Below are 21270 nucleotides of genomic sequence, written 5' to 3'. Positions count from 1 at the left end.
TACTAAAAGCATACCTTAGGGAAGATCACATTAAAACTGAATGATAGCTTAGTTAAGCTTTTTCTTTTAACCATTTCATTTAGTCTTCTTTTGACAATTGAACTAATCGGCCGCAAGTAGTAAGTAAAAACGCGAGTGGAAGTGAAAAATTAATAATTAATTAAATATTTTGTAAATTAAAGTGTTTTGTTGAGTTAGATATAGTTATTAGTGTTAAAGTAATAAAGTAGTGTCTATGAGAAGTGTTTAAATAAAGGTCTACATTAAATAAAGCAAAAAAATAAAAATGCAATTTTGGCAAAGGCTGCTTCAAAAAAATGGTGGGCTGTGGCAAAGTAAGTGTTTTAATTTTCTTTTAAAAAATTTAATGTTTTAAAATTGTTGTTGTAAGGGATGTTGTTTTGACAAAAATCATTGTTTGCATTGTTTTTTTGAATGACACTTTATTGATTGTTGTTAGAAATTAGCTTGTTAGTACCTTGATAGTGTAACTACAAATTAAAGGAGGATTTATTTTAATAAATTGCTATGGTTGCCATATAAAATATTGTGAAATATTTTATGGGGAGATTTAATTTGTTCGAAAATTTCTTTTACTTAAGAATTAAAAGAATTTTTTATAAAAAATGAATAAAATTTTTTTAAATAATAAAAAGAATAATTATAAAAAATGGAAAGAATACTTTTATTTAAAATAGATTAAAAAATATATTTATAATATATAAGTACAATTTTTTATACAATATTTTTTGAAAAAATACAATTTAATGCCACAATTCTATAAGCAAACCATAAATATCAAAATTTTCAAATATTCTATATGAAAAATTTAAAAAATCCTTTAAAGGTAGACTAAAAAAATTTAAAAAAAAATCTAACATTTTTCTTTAAGAAAAAATTTGAAATCGTTTTATTGCCAAAAACGTTCAGTAAGATAAATGTTAATATACACAAGCAAAAATTAAATTTCTAAAAGAAAATAAAAACAATATGATCTATACATTTTAATTTAAATTTAACTTTTTAAATATGGAATCATTGTAATATCACTATTATAAATTTAATAATTTTCAATTGAAATATAAGTTTTCTAACCACTTTTAATATGATTAACAAGAACATGTCAAAATATTTAAAATTTAAATCATTTTAAAACACATATTCTACAATTTACTAAAAAAAGCATATCGAGTTCAATGCTGAATAATATGAAGGAATGGTTGTGATAAATTAAAATTTAGAGTTGCCAGGAATGGAAAATCAGAAAAATTTTTTAAGTAGCTTTACCATCTTTTTATATTTTTTTAATATCTGAAATATTTCCTTAAACTCATCATATTTTTACGACCCAACTTTTAAAACCGATTTTCAGGATACAGTTTGCCAAAGCTTATGTTTGTTCTTATCTATGTAATAGCATTTTGAAACTATAAAATCCAAAATGCCCTAAGTTACATTTAACAATTTTTTCAGGAGAAACATAAAACCTTCTAAAATGATTAATAAACCAAAAATGTTCGATATTTTCTCAAGTTAAGCTTATTTTTAATTAAGAAATTAGTATTCGAAAAAAATTGCTGTTTTCGTTGTACATGAAACTTACGCCCTTGAGAATTAGTTTTTTCTAAAAACAAAAAGAGCGTAAGTTGCATTAAAAATAGTGAGGTTTAACAGTTTTAACTAAATTCCAATCAGTTTTGTTGGTCAAATATGCCGAAACATGAAAGGCATAAGGCTTTTTTGTTTTCGTTAAAGCTGTTAAAGTAATTTCTAAAAGAGTATAATTTTTGTTTTATTTAACGCCAACTTACAACATTTTCCAATTGTGAAGTTACAAATTAAAATTTTCATGAATTTGAAGGTAATTTTAGAACATGATCTTTTAGAATATCGTTAATAGGGATGTTGATTTTAATTGTTTAAAATTTAGCTGGAACATGTATTTCGATACCGTTTTTCATAATCATTCAAAAGGTCGATTTTGACTTTTCGTAACTTAGGGTCTTTTGGATTTCATATGACGATATATTTAACAAGTTCCAAGATTATTTCTTTGAATTTTATTGGAAAACCAATAATTTTTTTCATATACATCCTAATATTCTACTTTTTTCCACGACCTATGTAATGAAAAACTTGTAGGTTTCACATTCTGAGCAAAAACAATGCAAACTAGTGTAATCGTTCTATATTTTTTTTAATATCTTGCAATATTTATGAATTAATTTTTTTTATTTTTATTTATCACTTACGTACTTCTCAACCCTAAAAATTAAAAAAGGAGTATAACCTACCTCAACCCAAAACAATACCACATTTTATTATTTGAAAAGCAAATGGCAACACTATTTTTTATTATTTCTTACATTTAAGTTCCCATTTGTAGTTATACCGACTAAAGCTTTACAACAATAGTTTGCTACTATAAAGTTTTTTTGCATTTCCTTTTTAACTACCTTCTCTTCAGCATTTCTAAGCTAATGCACAAAAATACATATTTCTTACAATAAAAAGTATAGTCTATGTTATGGATGATCTTTTAAATGCTAATTTGCATTAAAAGCTTTTTTCCTCATATTTAAATTATTAAATTAAATTATTTAGGAAGCTTAAATTTCAAGGGAGCAATTTTATAATAAAATTTATTTTTTTTTGCTATTATCTACGGCTTTTATTTTTAACATTCTTTAGTAATATTTTAGAGTTGGTAATACTCTACAGAGAATTTTATGCAAACACTGAAAGCATACCTTAGGGAAGATCACATTAAAACTGAACGATAGCTTAGTTAAGCTTTTTCTTTTAAACATTTCATTTAGTCTTCTTTTGACAATTGAACTAAACGGCCGCAACTAGTAAGTAAAAACGCGAGTGGAAGTGAAAAATTAATAATTAATTAAATATTTTGTAAATTAGAGTGTTTTGTTGAGTTAGATATAGTTATTTGTGTTAAAGTAATTAAGTAGAGTCTAAGAAAAGTGTGAAAATAAAAGAGCGTATTAAATAAAGTCAAAAATGAAAATGCAATTTTGGCAAAGGCTGCTTCAACAAAATGGTGGGCTGTGGAAAAGTAAGTGATATTATTTGTCGATTAGTTAATATTTTTACCAAAAACTTTGCATTGTTCTTTGGAATAACACTTTATTGTTATTAGGAATCAGCTTGTTAGTACTGTGAAAAAATAACTACAAATTAAAGGAGGATTTATATTAACAAAATGTTAGGGTTGCCAATATATTATATTGCGAAATTTTTTGTGGGGATAAATAATTTGTTTAAAAATTCCACGAATTTAAGAATTAAAATAATTGATATTTAACAATAAATAAATATAATGTTATAAAATATAATGTTATTTAAATTAAATTTGTTTTAAATAGTAATGGAATATATAATAGTTGTGCGCTTCAAAAAAAAAAAAGAGTTACAAAATTTCAAAAATTTTAAAAATTATCTTTAAGAAAAATTTCAATTTATTTTTTACAAAATTTAAAAATAATTATTTACATTTACCGCCATTTTCACCATCTCCAGTTATCGTTTAACTGATATTTATTCGTTCCGTTAAGAAACTTTTATATGAGACCTGTCAATATAACTTGAAGTTAAAAAATAACTAGATATGGTGAAAATGAGCGTTAAAAATGTTTTATAATTTTGCTAAAGAAAAAAATTTAAACATACAAAGTTTTAGGAAAATCTTTAAAAAATTTCCATAAACAAATCAAAAAATTTTCTATAAGAAAAATTTCATAACTTTTCCATAAGAAAAACTTTTAAAATTTATTGCTGTAAGAAAATTGTTTAAAATTGTCCCCAAAGAAAATGTTATTATTGAAAGTTATTAATAGGATTAATTTTAATATAAAACTTGTCTATAATGTATATTTCAATATCAGAAAATCTCTATAAAAAATTTCTTGTGTCGGATAGAAAACTATATAAATAGTTCTTCGATAAAACATTTTTATATGAAATATTTTCTTCAACATTTTACACATATACTATTTTAAACTTACGGATATGATTCACTTCGTACATATTTCATATTTAACGCTTTTCTTATAAAATTATGAAAAGATTTTATTTACGTACGTACATACAGAGTGTGACAAAACAATGGAAACTTTTTCTAATTTTCACAAAAGGACTCAAAACTTAAAAAATTTAATGAAAAATTTTGTTTTTTTTTTAGAATTTTATTTGTATATATTCTTATACACCCAAATTAGTAACATTTCATGCATATAATTAATTTAGTTTTTAAAAATAAAACAAGATTAAAGTATATGGTTTTCTGTTACTGACAAAACAATGGAAACATTGGTATTATCTTAACAAAATTGGTCATAACTTGTCAGAAACTCAGAATATAGTTCTGTACATTTTACTGTGTATTGCTGCATGACATTGGAGATGCATTGAAACAATAATTGGATAAAAAAAATCATTTGAAAAATTTAGCTATTTCCTTATATCAGTTTTTTTTTTTAATTTTTAGTTTTTCTTCTGGATTTAAGTGGCCTGAAGAAAAAAAATATTGATTTTATCATAAGCAAAATCGTCATAGACTAGTGTAATTGTTCCAAAAAAATATATATTTTTACAATTACTTATTTTGTAATTGTTGTAAATTAAATTTTTTTATTTTAATTTATCCGAAAAGAGAAAATCGCTAACTATTTTTACTTTACATGGACATTATAATGTCTTTATTGAAAATAACCCTTAAAAGTTGTATTTCCTAGTTGAACCAAAAACAATACCAAATATAATTATTTTGAAGTAAAACGGCAACACTATATTCTATTACTTTTTTATTTAAGTTCCCATTTGAACTTATACCGAGTAAAGCTCTACAACAACAGTTTGTTAAATATAAAGTTTTTTTGCATTTCCTTTTTAACTATCTTCTCTTCAACATTTCTAAGCTATTCCATAAAAATATATATTTGGTATAATAAAAAAGTATAGTCTATGTTAAGGATGATCGTTAAAAATGTGAAATGCTTTTGCTTTTAAACTTTAAATCGTTTTCTTTTAGTTAGTTTCAGTTTTTAAATATTAAATTATTCAAGGAAGCTTTGTTTTAGAAATTTTACATCAATTTGTGGTTTCTTTAAATTAATTAAAAGAATCATTAATATATATTATTCAATTTTTATCTAAGTATAGTAGGTGTTTGGGAATACAATTTTATTTATACACATTGACTTTAAAATTTCAAAATATTATTCGTCCTCCTTTAGTAATATTTCGAGCTGGTAATGCCTTTCATTGATTTTGATTTTTTAAATATTCAAAGCATATCTTAGGGATGATCCCATTAAAATTGAATGACAGCTTAGTTATGCTTTTTCTTTTAAACATTTCATTTAGTCTTCTTTTGACAATTGAACTAATCGGCCGCAACTAGTAAGTAAAAACGCGAGTGGAAGTGAAAAATTAATAATTAATTAAATATTTTGTAAATTATAGTGTTTTGTTGAGTTAAATATAGTTATTAGTGTTAAATTGGTAGAGTAGTGTCAATGAGAAGTGTTTAAATAAAGGTCTACATTAAATAAAGCGAAAAAATAAAAATGCAATTTTGGCAAAGGCTGCTTCAAAAAAATGGTGGGCTGTGGCGAAGTAAGTGTTTTTATTTGTCTATTTATTAATATTGTTTTAAAACTGTTGCCGTTTTGGGTTTTGTTTGGGTTTTTAAAAAAATATTTGCATTGTGTCTTAGAAGCACATTTTATTGTTATTAGAAATCAACTTGTTAGTACTATGAAAAAATAATTACAAATTAAAGGAGGATTTACATCAACAATATGCTAGGGTTGCCATATCATATATTGCGAAATATTTCGTGGGGATATTTTATTTGTTTGAACATTTCCGGAATTTAAGAATTAAAATATTTATTTTTAAAAGTAAATTTTTAAATATGTAAATAGTAATAAAATATACTAAGAGTTATTATATATGTTAGTATATTTGTAATAGTTGTCCACTCAAGAAAGAAAGAATTACAAAATAATAAAAAATTTATTAGCAAAAAAATTTCAAAAAATGTTTGAAACAAAAATTTAAAAAAAAATTATACTTTAAATAACTTTTTTTTTACAAAAATTTAAAAATATTATTACATTTGAATTTTTTTTTTTATTTTCCAAATAGAAATTTAAACATATTTTTAGGAAAATCTTAAAAAGTTTCCAGAAAAAATTGTTCTATACGAAAAATTTCATAAATTTTCGATAATTTGTTTTTATAAGAAAAAAAGTTCAAAATTGTCCATAAGTGAAATGTTAGTATCGAAAATTATTTATAAGAAATATTATAAAACTTTTCAATACGAAATTAATATCAATATCAAATATTTTCTGTAAGTAAAATTTCAATATCAGAAGATCTCTATAAAATTTCAACATCGACATTTTTTCTATTTTTTAGCTTTCTTAAAATCTTGTTTTAATTCATTCAAAAAAGAGAAAAATCGCCAACCATTTTTAATTTATAGTTACATTATATAATGTCCTTAATTAAAAAATACTTCTCAACCTTAAAAGTTGTACTTCCTATTTTAAACAAGAAACGATACCAAATATTATTATTTTGAAGTAAAATGGCAACACTATTTTCTATTACTTTTTTTCATTTAAGTTCCCATTTGTACTTATACCGACTAAAGCTCTACAACAACAGTTTGCTAAATATGTATACGTTTTTTTGCATTTCCTTTTTAATAACCTACTCTTCAATATTTCTAAGCTAATGCAAAAAAATACATATTTTTTAAAATAAAAAGTATAGTCTATGTTAAGGATGATCGTTTAAAATGTTAATGTGAATTTATAAGCTTTTCCCTTTTGTCTTTAAATCGTCTTTCTATTTGTTATTTTTTGGGTTGCCAATACCTACTTTGTATATTGTGCTTAGTTTTCTGGCAATTTTTATAAACATTAAATATAAGACAATAATTATCTTTCGAAATTTTGGTTTGGAAAGTATTATAACAAAGTCCGACAAAAAGAGAAAAAAATCGTTAGACAGGAATCGGATGATATACGTCTGATGCTTTAAATTTAGTTTTTCATTTCGTGATCCTGTGTCATTTCAAAAGGACTTCAAAGTTTTAAAAAGTACATTTTTCAAAAAATATTTTAGAATATTTTTAATAATCAAACAATGTCAAATTTGGTGTCAAGCCAACTAGAAGAGTTGGGAAATATTTTGTATTATTTTTATTTTATACTGCTAGGATGAAAATCTGTCAAAAATGTTTTTTTAAAATTCTTATCCTTAAAAATCTATTAAAATTTTCAATATAATTAAAAAAATTGTTGAAAGATTTTTTATAGATCTTTTGATCATAGCAGAATAAACTTAAAATAACACAAAATATTTTACAAATCTTTTTGTTAGCTTGACATCAAATTTGACATTGTTCGATGAGTAGAAGTATTTTAAAATATTTTTTTTAAATGTACTTCTTAAAAATTTGAAGTCCTTAGAAAAGGACACGGGTGCACTAAATGAAAAAAGAACAAAACAGTTTTCTTTATTAAATTTATAGTTCTGGTTCGTATCAAATTTGAGGTGTCGGACGGTGTTATCAGGTAGTTTATTGTAAATAAAGTTTTTAAATTTTTGTAATTTTTTGCCTTCTTGTTATAACCCTACAAATTCGCAATTTCGATAAAGTTTTAAATTAAACTGAAATGTATTAATGAAAATTTAAAGCCAATCAATAAGGAATTTAGTTATTATGTATTTTTCAATAGTATTTTTGGTTTTATTAATTAAAGTTGTAGGTAGATTGTAATAAATATTTTTTGAAAATAGCTTAATATTAGTCGATATGAAAACACAGATATAGTGGAATAAGAAATCACATAACTAATAACAAAATTGATATCACGTTAAATAATATTTATACATAAAATTAAATAAAAAAAGGTTTTTTGTTTTTATATACTTAATTATTGAAAAAAGTTTAATTTTAGAAAACTTTAAACATTTTATATCAATTACATGATATTTGAAGATTTAAACTTTCTTATTTAAAAGTTTGGTGATTTCTTTTAATTACTAACAAAATCATTAATATCAATTGTTCAATTCAATTAATTGAAGATATTTTTCACACACATATTTTAACAATATTTAGATAAATCATTTTTATACAATTTTAGTATTTCTGTTGTGAATACAATTTTAGCTCTTAAAAATTGAAACCATCTAACAAATAATTATCTTTTAAGCAATGGCTATCAAAGTATGAAAATAAAATATTTATTTTTTTTTTGCTTCATTATTTTCATTACTGCCAGCCAGCTACATATTATTTCCGACTTTTATACACATCAACGTTGTAACATTAACATTTCAAAACGTCTTTCATCCTCCTCATTGAATTTATTGTCATCATAGTCGTATAGATCTATAGACTTTCGTTTTTCCATAAATTCCAAAGTCGGCGGTATGTGAGTTTGAACCTTTTCATTTGTCTCTTGAACCAACTGTCATTCTGGCATTTCATTAGCACCCGCATTGGGTAATTGTACATCAAAGGATTTTTGTCGAGATTTCATATTCAAAGCATATTGCTCACGTAAAAAGTTTTGTGTTTTTGCTGCCGTTGCATTAAACGATTGCATATGGAAATGTGAATGTGCTCCGGCTAGTTTAGCTAAAGGTATGCGATACACTCTTAAAGGTTTCAGACGATCAGGTGATGATGAATAGTTATCTGAACCTTGGCTTCCATTGGAGAAAAGACTGCGATATTTGGAGTTACGCTTGGTAGGTGACATAGGTGAATGTTGTTGATTTGTAGCTTTTGTTGTATTATTGTTGTTTGTGCTGCTAGTATTACGCGGAGAGTTTGGAGGTACACCTGCATATTGTGGATCTGTTATAGAATTACCACGTAAAGCATTGAATTTATTTTCGGAATGATAAGAGTCACCACAGGAATTACTTTTGGCTATTTGTGGTTTTTCCTCTAAATTACTTGTCTTTTGCAGAGATCTTGCTCTTTGTATTGATGGAACTTGAGCACCTATTGCATTGGGTATCTCAAGTAAATTATTCATTTCATGTTCCGTATTCAATGGCATATCTTTGACACTTCTTGTAGTTAGTAAATCGCTGGTATCATGTGCTAATTCTTCATTGGAAGAACATTCACTTGGTGTTGTTACTAATCTTCGTTCGGGTGTCTGTTCATTTATTTGCAATCCTTTGATATTAAGATCTTTGGACATAAATTCTGGTGCTGTTGTTACAAAGAAAATATCACGTTTTGATGTGATCATTTGCAGTTCGGGTAAAATAGCTGTATGTACTAAATTGCCATTAACTAGTAGGCGTATTTCCATGGAATCAGAGGTAAAACCCAAAATGTAGGGAAAAGCGCAGACGACAAATGTTGGAGAAGTATTCCAATGAAAATCAAACTCATTGCATGATTCTTCGCGATCATTAAGCTTTTGGAAGTGACAAGTATCTGCAATTGAAAGGGATTAAGTTAGTTAAATGAGATATTTGCCAAAGTCAATTAGAAAATGTTTGATCTACTTACGATTATAACACAGCAATAGTTCAGTTTCTAGACCATCACATAGTTCTATAGCTGCCGTTAGTTGGGTTTGATTTCTTTTAGCTGGTTCAACTTCATGTAAACGGGTGGCCACTCCAGTTTGATCACAGACAATTTCATAATGGTACCTGGTAAAATATACAAAACATATTCAAACTAAATATCACTTTAATACCATCAACTTCCACTCACCTATAACCCACACATATTAGGCCACCATTCTTTGTATTTGTGGGTCCTTCTAGAGGCGTAACAATCGTAGGTGTATCACTTAAAGTAATTTCTTTTTGAAATATAAAACCTTCTACCGTCTCTGTATCATTTTCCGGACACCACGAAGCCCAAGCTGCCGTATGTTTCCACTGGAATAGCTGCAACTTACGGCCAACGGCTACAACCAATCTCAAATGGCCACCACTTATGTGAGAAGAGGAATATAAATTACAACCACGTGTCTTCTCTATACGTCGATCTTTAACTTCTGAACGTGAACGACACTTTAATGATTCCTCTGTAAATTTTCCATGAAACTCTCGTAGGCGGAATACATGAACTCGATGAGCGTCACGATTTGTAGCTGAACCGCCACGTATTAAAACTAAACCATGTTCTTCCAAAACACTAAGTTGCCGCACGTGTAATGTCTTGTCGAAAACCAATTGTAAAGATTGATCCTCTGTTTGGCAGGAGGTGACAGGCAAAATTTTAATTGAAGCAAGGATAAAGGAAAATAAATGAATTACTTTCATTGTTTCCATTACAGGCGATTAATGTTAATGGTTTTTGTGTAAACTTCTATCATTCAATTGTTTAGATTGGTTTGTGTTTTATCACATTTACATTTACTTACCTTTCATCAAAAATGTACCATCATCGGTGGCTATAAATAAACACTCATCATTGGTACCGAACGAATCACCTACCAATGTGCCACGATGCGGAAAGGTTGGATAGAAACAATGTGGTTCCCAAGGGGGTTTTTTGAATATTGTACAAGGGCTGGCTGATGCAATGCTAGTGGGGGCATCACCTCGTACAATGGCCTCCAATTTAAGTGCTTGGCCTATACGTACGAATTCAATTTGTCTTGCGTCCTCCTTAAGTTTAGATGTTCTTGGCACGTCATACAGTACTTCAGAGAAAGCGCGTCTATTTAGCATGTTCTACAAGTACAAGAACATGTTGTTTATTTAGTACAAGTGAATGTGTATTTCGTAGAACGAAATTTAATTGGTGTGTGTGTGTGTGTTTGTGTATAAAAGTTAATGTGTTTGTTGTTAGTTTTTTCGAGTGTGTAAGAGGGAGAGTGTTTGTTTGAGGGCATGTCAATGTGTGTCAGTATTTTATATAGTAAATGTGTTAAAGGATATAATTTGTGTGTGTGTTGATATGTCAAAGGATAAACAATGGTAAAGAAGAAACAATGTAGAAGAAGACTAAAGACATACTACATACGTTGTTTGGATAGAATTTGACTTAAGTTTCATTAAAAAGAAAAGATTTTCTTCGATGTTATACTCGATGCATGAGTATAAGTAGATTTTTTGTATGTTTTTAATGTCTATAAAGAATATTTTCAAGATAAAGATACGAGGTGAGGTTTTTCCATTCATACGTGTCAGACAAGCAGACTTTTGTTTAGTGTATAAGTGTCAGCGAGGTACAATAGTTTAGTGCCATGTGAATGTCCTTATAATTAAACTTTTAATGAGATATTTGTAAAAGATTTTCAATTGTTTTGTTTTTTTCAAATATAAAAACTAGCAGACTACAAACATTTCTTAACTTCTTCATCATTTATTTTTGGCCTTGTATCAAGTGCGTGTTATATATTGATTTAAACAGTTTTATTAAATTTATTGCATGTTGTCGTTATTTTGTAGCAAAAATTTGTGCATTCAACTTGAAATTCATCTACAATTACTGTAGAAAAAAAAACTGTGGAAAAAACTTGAAGATAAATAAATGTATTGGAAATGAATAAGTGCATTAAATATATTACGAAACTAATGAATTTAGTTATTTTGGAGAAACTTCACAATGATTATATTTAAAAAACATATGTATTTCAGTTAAGGCTTCTCCATAAATCGATTAAAATACCGACTTTGTTCAGCACATTTAAGTATTTCATTACATCTCTAAAATTAATTAAATAAATTTAATATGACTATTGGATATCATACCTGAATTTTCTTAATGCTTTATTGTTTTGTTAACATAACGAAAAATTTATAGTTTTTGTTATTTTTTAACCGGCAATATATCAACAGGTAAAACGATAACCGAAGGTTGGGATAATAGCCCAAATATCATAATGTACGGGATCTACTGTACCCTTAGATCATGTTCTTCAGACAATCCCAAAGTAATTTTCTGCTTCCCATCACAATACCTAATCTAGATTGATCTTGACATAAAAATATGGAATTTAAATTCAAAAGGATTGAAATTTTTATTGCCTTTATGTTTTGAGACCAATGCTCTATATCAGAAAATCAATTGTTAAGATCATCAATTATCGTTTGACCCGATTTCAGGTGGTCCTCCATCTTTTATCAGTAGTAATGAATTAATGCAAAATTACTTATCATAATTGCGTTTAAGATCAATATTAACTCAATAGTTTAACTCAATAGTTTTCAGTGTAAGTTTTTCCTAGTATTTTATACGTTATTTTTAGCCCAAATATGAATTTGAAGACAAATTAAGGATTCATTTAAATATTTCTTTTAAATTTTTAAAATTATCTTCTATATTAAATAATATTACTTCCTTATTTCCTTAAATTTCAATGTAAACAAATTTATTTCACTTAAGTTCTATTTTTGTCAACAGTTTAACGAAATTTCCGGTTTTATCTTTCAATAACCCTCGTAAAAATATAAGACAAAACTTATTTACAGATACTTGACGTACTTACACCAATAGACAACTACATACATAAGGAATTCAATTAATTTCTGAGGTTTATTTTGTATAAAATTTTACATAATCTACATTTGTGGTTACATACTCGCACGTTTTTTATGTACATCGAGATGGAACGCAAGTGCACCAAACATTCTTGAAGTACTCCAAAAAGAAGATTTATACATATTTGCAAACACACGCACACATATTACAAAAGACTTGGTTACATACACATATGTACAGAGTGATACATGATATTAGAAACAAAACGTTTGTTAATCGATCTTATTGGGCTTATCGTTTTTTAGATCTAACTAGTTTGTAGTTATAGTTTATATATTTTATTAACCATATCCTCAGTTTATTGTATAACATAATTTAATGGAATTAATTTTTGTGTAACCAAGATTTATTTCTGTTTAGTTATGTGGTATAAGTGTAATGCCTATACTACTAGGTATAAGTATTTTTGGTATATGTGTAATTGTTTTCGTGCTTTTTGTGTGTTTCCTGAATTATTTTTACTTTCAATTTAGCTTTTTTGGTTGCTTGCCAACCCACTAATCATGTTTATATACAAGTGTTACCAATCTTCTTCCGCCTTCATTCCTACTCATACTCTCTTACTTACCAATTTGCTATCACCAATATAGTCTTCATGTAAATCTTTTATCAACATTTCAAGGGTACGCTCACGTTTCTGTGAGAATATTGGTGTTTGGAATGTTGCTTTTTCAGCATTAATTAATTTTACCAGCAAAAATTCACGAAACAAGTTAACATCCTGCAAAAATAAGAATAAAATAGTGAGGAAGATTTTAAATAAATTAAAATAGAGTTTAAATTTTTAAGTGATATAAATTTAACAAAAGAAAATATGTGAAAATAAGTTTTTCGTTTATATGAAGACACTTACTTTACATTGAAAACAATTAAATGACATTCTTTTCCGTAACCAGATAAACTCTTAACATGTTACTATATTGCTGTTACTAAAGTTTTGACGTTTGTATGTGGGTGGATGACAAAAAGTTTACTTTGTAATTGTTTTTCTGGTATAACTTTGTAATAAGTGAGAAATTGTTGATGGATCAGATCGACTGTATAATGAACTATGCAAAATATGTTTTTATACAAAAAAGGACTTACTCATAAACCAAATGTTTATTTTATAAATGGTTTATAAATTAAATTTTGTATGTAAATTTTGTTTTATAAATCTTTTATAAAATTAAATTTTGTTTATGAATATGTGTAATTGATTGAATCATCTTAGTATAGACTATAGTCTTGACTATAGTCTTGACTATAGTATAGACTATAGTCTTGAGTATAGTATAGACTATAGTCTTGACTATAGTATAGACTATAGTCTTGAGTATAGTATAGACTATAGTCTTGACTATAGTATAGACTATAGTATTGACTATAGTATAGACTATAGTATTGACTATAGTATAGACTATAGTCTTGACTAAAGTATGGACTATAGTTTTGACTATAGTATAAACTATAGTTTTGACTATAGTGTAGACTAAAGTCTTGACTTGATAGAATAGACTTTAGTATAGACTATAGTATAAACTATAGTATAGACTATAGCATATACTATAGTATAGACTATAGTTACATTATACACTATGATCTTGACTACAGTATAGACTATTGTGTTGTCTATTGATTAGTCATAACAGTAGCATATACTCTAGTCTTGACAATAGTAAAGACTATTGTCGTGACTATAAGTAGTATAGACTGTTGTCTTGATTATAGTATTAACTACAATCTTGACAGTAGAATATAGTCTTGACTGCAACAGTATATAGTATAGACTATATTTTATAGTTCTTTAAGATACTATAGTGTTGACTACAGTATAAACTATAGTGTTGTCTATCGACTATTGTCTGGACTGTTAATAGTATAAACAATATTCTTGACTGTAACATTTAAGACTAATGGTTTGACTATCAACTAGTCATAACTGCAGTATATAACTATATACATGACTATTGTATAGGCTATAGACTATAATCTTGACTATATATAATATTGACTATAGCCTTGACTTAAGTATATATTATAGTATTGACTATAATAAAGAGTTATAGTCTTGAGTATAGTATAAATTACAGTCTTGATTATAGTATAGACTGTAGTCGTGAATACAAAATTTGTAAACTACGAATACAAGAAGTTCTGATGTTCATCCTGTGCAATACATAATTATTAACACTTGTTGTCTCGTAGGGTACGAAAACTGAAAGTTATTTTAAAATCTTGAAAATATTTATTTATATTTGTTTCACCATCTGTGACATCATAAAGGATTCTTTCTGCACTTTTTTTGAAACATTCTGCATACCCAGATGTATTTTTGTTTTGAAAAATAAAATCTTCTTTTTAAACAATATTAAATTTCAACTAGTGTTTTTCTAATATACTTCCTCCCCCCTTACCATTCATATGTGCAGCTTTCATATCATTTTAATAATTCATGTTAAATCTCACGCGATTTTTCCATTATTTACAAAAGAAAATCTCTCTTAATTTATTTTTAAATGGATGTGGAAGTGATTGTTATGATTTTCTTTTGTAATTGTTATTTATGTATATGTATGTCTGTATATATAGTCAAAAATATATTTGTATTTAAATTATTTACAATATAACTTATTGTTTAACATAGTAAATAATTTGTTAAGCCTACCTAGTTTAAAACTTTTGATGTTAAAGTATTTTACATACCACATCAATGGAATATAAACTTTATAATGAAGACTTTTAACATATTTTTAAATTTTTTTTACTTACGCCTTGGATTATTGTGTTTGTATATTTATCTAAAGTTTTTGAAAACTAATACTTTTGAAAAGTTTGTTTTTATGTTTGCCGTAAAATTAAGAGATTTCATGTTCTATAAAGAAGAATAAACATTTATGTTTATTTACTCAACTTGATAAGAAATTATGATGGGTATAACGCTTTTTATTTGCGCCATTTAACGACTTCATTCAGGACATTCCTTTTAAGAGGCGGTAGTGTAATGTTTCATTTAATTTTTCCACTGCGAAATGTGACATATTTTAAATATTGTTTTTTATCTACCGTATTCTATTGTGGCGTAGTTATCTTTATATAATTGTTTAATTGTATATTGTTGTTATTTTCATTTGGTTTTATTGAACATTGTTAAACAATGCAAATATGTATGTTAAATGTATACATAGGTTAGTGGTTATAAAAATATGTATTAAATTATACAGCATGTATTAAATAATTAGAATTTAAATTTTACATTCAAAGATATTTTTTTTTAATCGAACATTAGTTTTAACATATTATTGAACCGATTTTAATGAAATTTCACATGTCTAGAGAGAGGGTGTTTTTAACACTGATACCCAACAAAAATAAAACGAAACACTTTTAAAAGAATAACATTTATCAGCACTTCAAAAGATGCTAACATAAAAATTACAAATAAAAAGATTCCAAGCCTGTTCATCACATTTTCAGGTCTTTTTTAGTTCTTCCAAGGAGTAAATTCTACTTCTTTTTCGCTTCTTTTGAAGTTCTTTTTTGTTGGGTATTTTTAAACCGATTTTAATACTTTTAAATAGAACATATCTGGGCCCTTCAGAAAATTAAATTCGACGTACATATGGGCAAAAAAATATTATTCATGCGTTTTCAATGACCTACATTTCAAAAAAAAAAAAATATTACTCATACGTTTTGAAAGCATCCCAAATTTCTAATTAGTAGTCAGCTGCTGCTGAAACTACATATAAATTCGTATATGTGTTCATGCAAGCATATTGACACAATGCAATATTGCTATGTTTGCTTAACATCGACGAATCCCTGATGTTTGTGATTATCGGCAATAACCCGAGAACAATAAAAATAGCAAACAACAATTGATATTGTAGTTTGTTAATGATTAATTACCCCCTGTGGTTTGCCAGACGCGCAGGTTTCGATGAAAATGTAGATTTTAATGAGTTCAAATTGTAAAAGCTGTTATTGAACAATAACTCTTTATATTGATATTTTAAATGACATTAAAATGGTTTAACCATACAGTAGCAAATGGCGATAAACTCTTTCTGGTTGTTAATTTAATTTAACAATAATTACATGGTATTTATATGGACATTAGTTTCAGTGTGTAATTATGTAATTTTTGTTTAATGTAATACTATAAATAATTTCGCGGTTTTAATTGATGTTGAATTCAATACAACACATATTTAAAATCAATATTTTAAATATGCGTTTGTGCATAAAGAAGTGGGTCAAACCCAATTTTTTGTTGCTTATAATGCATGTGTTTTATGTAAAATTTTCAATTCACGCATCTTTCGCTTGATAAACTTTTACAAAAATATTTGCATCACTTTGCCTGTAAATGCAAATTTAAGTCAGTTTAAAAAATATACATATATATTTTTTTAATTTTGTTAAAATTATTTAATATTAAAAAATATATATTTTATCTTTATAATATATTATTGCTGTTTCAGCAGCCAGTCTTTAAAAACTTTTGACACCATAATCTAGGCGTCACTGTACATGAATTTTAATTGTTTTTATTCACTCTTTGTCTCTACTTACTGTAAATTCTGGTGGGTTTGGTAATGTTGGACCAAATGGTGGCACATTTTCATCACAAAATATAGCCAAACGATAGGTTTGTTCAGTTTTTGTTACCACAGCAAAAATATCTATAAATATAAATCAGTACATATACATTTAAAAAAATATTAAATTAAATGATTGTTTTTTTTTTGTTAAATAGTATATAATTTATTTAAATAAACTTTATTTGTGGCTTACGTGTAAATTGGCTTTTTATCCATGTGGGATCAAACATTGTGGGTAATACTGTATCGACATTAGTGGACATACTTTGGTCAATGAAAACAATATTTACAATATCATTTCCAATGTGACGTTTACGTTCCACCTGGAAGAAAAAAAGAGATGATTTCTGAAAAAATAGTTTAAATACAATTTCGTATGTGCTAATGATTAAATTTTTAAAATATTGTTTTTATTATCAAACTTTACATACAATTTGTTTATTTAAAATTTCATCTCTTTACTACCATTTTTATCCTACATCATTTCAAATTCAAATTCTCTGACATTATAGTTATAGAAAATCATTACCATATATAATATGTAAGCTACAGTGGATGTGAGATCATGATTTTGTAGCAGACATCAGCATAATTCTATTAATTAAATTATACATATAATTTCACAGTCCAATTTTATTTACTCTTAACACATTTAAATTTTAACCCATATTAAAAATTCCTTAAGGTCTCATATTAAATAAACATTTTCATTCTGCTACTAACTTAAATCCTTAAAAAGTAATTAAATTTTCATTTACTGGACAATCTTTCTCTAACTCTTTTTAACTCGAAATATCTTCTTACTTTTCAACAAAAACTAAACAATCATAAAAAACTCTAACTAAAGTGCAAGTAATGTAAACTTGTAAATCTTAAAATAACTCACCTGTTGTCGATTATCCTTAGAAAAGGGCAAAAGTGTTGAAACATGAAACATAATTTCATGACCCTCATATAAAGTGTACACAGAATATTTGCCAGTCATATCACCTGAATAATAATAATATTAAAAAAAATAAAAGAAAAGAAAAAGAAGGACGTTAAAACACAAACCGTAAAAAAATTCAACTAAATACAAAAGATACCACACACTTGATATAGAGATAAAAATGAATAACATATTTTGCCAAGCCACTGTGTACCAACATTATTAAAAAGGACATTTTTTGCGACAGAAAAAAAGGTCACAACAGTGATGATAAGAATTAAACGTATACTATTGCATTTTTTATATTAGAAATATTTAGCTAAACTAAGTATTTAATAAATTAAAACTGTAGAGAACAATTTAATTTCATTTGATTTGAAAAAGGTCTGCTTTTATTTTCTTACCAATACTAAATTAATTAAATATATTGCGTATACGTACACGTTTCATCAATTATGCAACTAAATAGTATTTGTATCAGTATTTTTCTGGCTCTGGCAATAATACAAGAAAAACTATACACACGCTATGGAAAAGTTCCATTGAAAAATTAGAAAAATAAAAAAACAAAGCGCATAGTTTGGGGTAGCAATAGAACAAAAATAAAAATAATTTTCATTTCCTTGTCATTTTATTTTCGTTTTCCATTCACTGTTGCTTTTATAACATACCTTTAACATCTAAACCGCCACGAAAACGATCCCAACCTTTAAGACGCACACGTTCACCCAAAACATCTAAGAAATCTTCAAAGTCTTGGCTCGCTTCCTCTGCAAACAATAAGAACAAAGTGATGGTTATGATGAAAATTTGTGTTTCTTTTTTTGTGTAAACGTATAGCATTAGACTGCATTCAAAAATAGTTTTTATTCCGTAACAACAAAAGAAAGTCATTAACGCTAAATAGACAATTTGAAGAGGTTGATGAGTTTAGAAAAAAAAATAAATATCAAAATAAAAAGTGAATTATAACTTATAGTCGACCTTATAAATATACTACATCAGTTAATTTTAAATCGCGGATTAAAGAATTTTACGTCAATCCTAAACCTTTTTTATGACATATTTATAATATCGATGTATGACATTTTGAAAGATTTTTAAGTATTTTATTGAATTTTATAAAAAGTGTAATGTGTCTGTTTCTCAAAAATTCCGTAATTTTGAGCTGATTATGGGTACAATAATTTAAAAATTTTATTAAATAATATTACTGATTTCTAGTGTGTTTGAGAGTCATGTTATTTTCACCTTTTAGCGAAATCAAAGTTTTTGTAGCTCTTAGTTAATACAGAAATATATTTAAAAACTTTTGTGCATTTGTGAAGTTTTTAGATTATTTTCAAACTTATATGTCTCTTTGTATGATCTCAGTCCTAGAAAAAATAGTTTATTGGACTCTGCAAGGCCTAATCATGTAGTGCCCTATAATAACAAGGCCTTATAGTGAATGCTTTTTCCATATTTATTCTGATGCAGATCAAACTTTTGAAAAGCATTTCGTGTTAGTATTCGTTTTTAGTGTTCGGTAGTTAATACATATACATAAATAAAATACTATTATTAAATACTTGAAATGATTTTTAAAAAAGTTAAAAGTTATAGTTGGGCGAGACCGGCCTTATAATACCCTACGCCAGTTAAAATAAAATATAAATAAAATGTGATTTAGTGTCCATAATAAAGCATTAAAGTTGAATTGCACCTTGTTTAAAAGCCCTTTTCGGGCGGTCAAATATTGAACAATAGGATTCGCTTTTAGTGCTATAGAAGAGCATGTACCAAATTTAATTGAATTATCTTCAAAATTTCGATCTGTACTTTGATTACAAGGTTTACAAGCTTTTTTCGGAGGTCAGTTGTATGGGGGGTAGGTAAAATAATGGACCGATCATTGCCATGTTCAATAGGTTTAGTCACCAGTTGCGACCAGTTGTTTGATTAAAAGTTTACGTAAAAGTACGGACGGACATAACTAAATCTAATCAGAAAATCATATTAAGCCGATTAGTATACTTTAAGGACCAATAGTTATGTGCATTACAAACATTAGCACAAACACAATATCCCCTTCCCATTAAAGTGGTGTAGGGTATAAAAATAATATTATGAACAGAGGGAAAAGCAAATAGACGGACAGACTTAAATCGTATGAAATCCTAAATCGGTTAAAGCATTAAAATTTTTAAAAATTTTCGGCGTAGTAGTGTACACAACATAAATGAAACCATTTGTTGAATTAAATAACAAAAATAGGAAAGATATTTAAGTTTCTTTGTAAATCTTAATGGTGGATCCAAAGATTCTTTCTGTTTTAAAAAAGCAACACAAATGTCTGCCAACAGAATTTAAATGTTATATTTTAATGCATTTTATTTGTTAAAGTTTTTTTAAATACTAAAGAATTTATTTTAAGCTAGTTAAATTGAAATATTGCCTATAGCTCATCATGATATGCATTGACAGAGATTATTCTACTTGAACATATCAAATCAATAATAAATTTAATTTATATTATAATAAATTTGTAATATTAACATGGTCCTATTTATAGGGAGCTATTGAAACTAAATTTAGGATTAGGATTATCACGCCTATTGCGCGCTCCTTTTTATGAAAAAATTAGGTTTAAAATTAAAAAACATGTCTTTACCATTAATAAACTACATATTTTTGTTTACTGCAAAAATTTTATAAACTTTATAATCTATACAGTATTGAACATTTTCAATTGATGCCCTACTAATACACATCCTTTAACATATTGGATTATATATTTGACAAGACTTGTTATACAAAATACTTACGATTACTTAGCATTTCATCATCACAACATTGGCCTGGTTTCATGTAAACAACGCCAAATTTAAAATTAACCGAACCTTCCTGTTCCTCCAATAGCAATAGATCCTTTTGTATGTCAGCTGCAAAAATTTCTTTAGGATTCTTCATTGTTGAAGCATCGATGCCAGTGAAGTGTGTTAGGATTTGTTTAACTGTAAGTTTTTGATTGGCTTGATAAGGTAATGCAATCTTTTGTGTGCCCTGCAATCCAAAAAGAAAAAAGTTGAGGGTAAGGAGGAAAAAATTTTAAAGGTAAATAAAAAAAGTTACAAAATTTACTATAAACCCATATATGAATTTGAAGGATACTTGGAAATAACTTAAGCACTTGCTAGTAAAAGCTA

General features: G+C 26.5%; 1 protein-coding gene across 2 annotated transcripts in view; it reads right to left on the bottom strand.

Moving 5' to 3' along the window:
• Positions 1–7979: 7979 nt before the first annotated feature.
• The window catches only part of LOC111681073 (GTPase-activating Rap/Ran-GAP domain-like protein 3), a 72704-nt gene continuing 59413 nt past the window's right edge, over positions 7980–21270 (bottom strand). For both annotated transcript variants that reach the window (XM_023442794.2, XM_046946922.1), the window contains exons 6-15: positions 20890–21127; positions 18754–18852; positions 18041–18144; positions 17348–17477; positions 17126–17235; positions 13137–13289; positions 10443–10755; positions 9785–10268; positions 9575–9720; positions 7980–9499 (exon numbers count right to left, since the gene is read on the bottom strand). In XM_023442794.2, coding sequence (XP_023298562.2) covers positions 8514–9499; positions 9575–9720; positions 9785–10268; positions 10443–10755; positions 13137–13289; positions 17126–17235; positions 17348–17477; positions 18041–18144; positions 18754–18852; positions 20890–21127 — 2763 coding nt within the window. In that variant the 3' untranslated portion in view covers positions 7980–8513. The remainder of the gene's footprint in view (positions 9500–9574; positions 9721–9784; positions 10269–10442; positions 10756–13136; positions 13290–17125; positions 17236–17347; positions 17478–18040; positions 18145–18753; positions 18853–20889; positions 21128–21270) is intronic.

This window comes from Lucilia cuprina, chromosome 3 (assembly GCF_022045245.1).
Source record: "Lucilia cuprina isolate Lc7/37 chromosome 3, ASM2204524v1, whole genome shotgun sequence".
NCBI lineage: Eukaryota > Metazoa > Arthropoda > Insecta > Diptera > Calliphoridae > Lucilia > Lucilia cuprina.
This window is presented reverse-complemented; position numbering and strand designations above follow the sequence as displayed.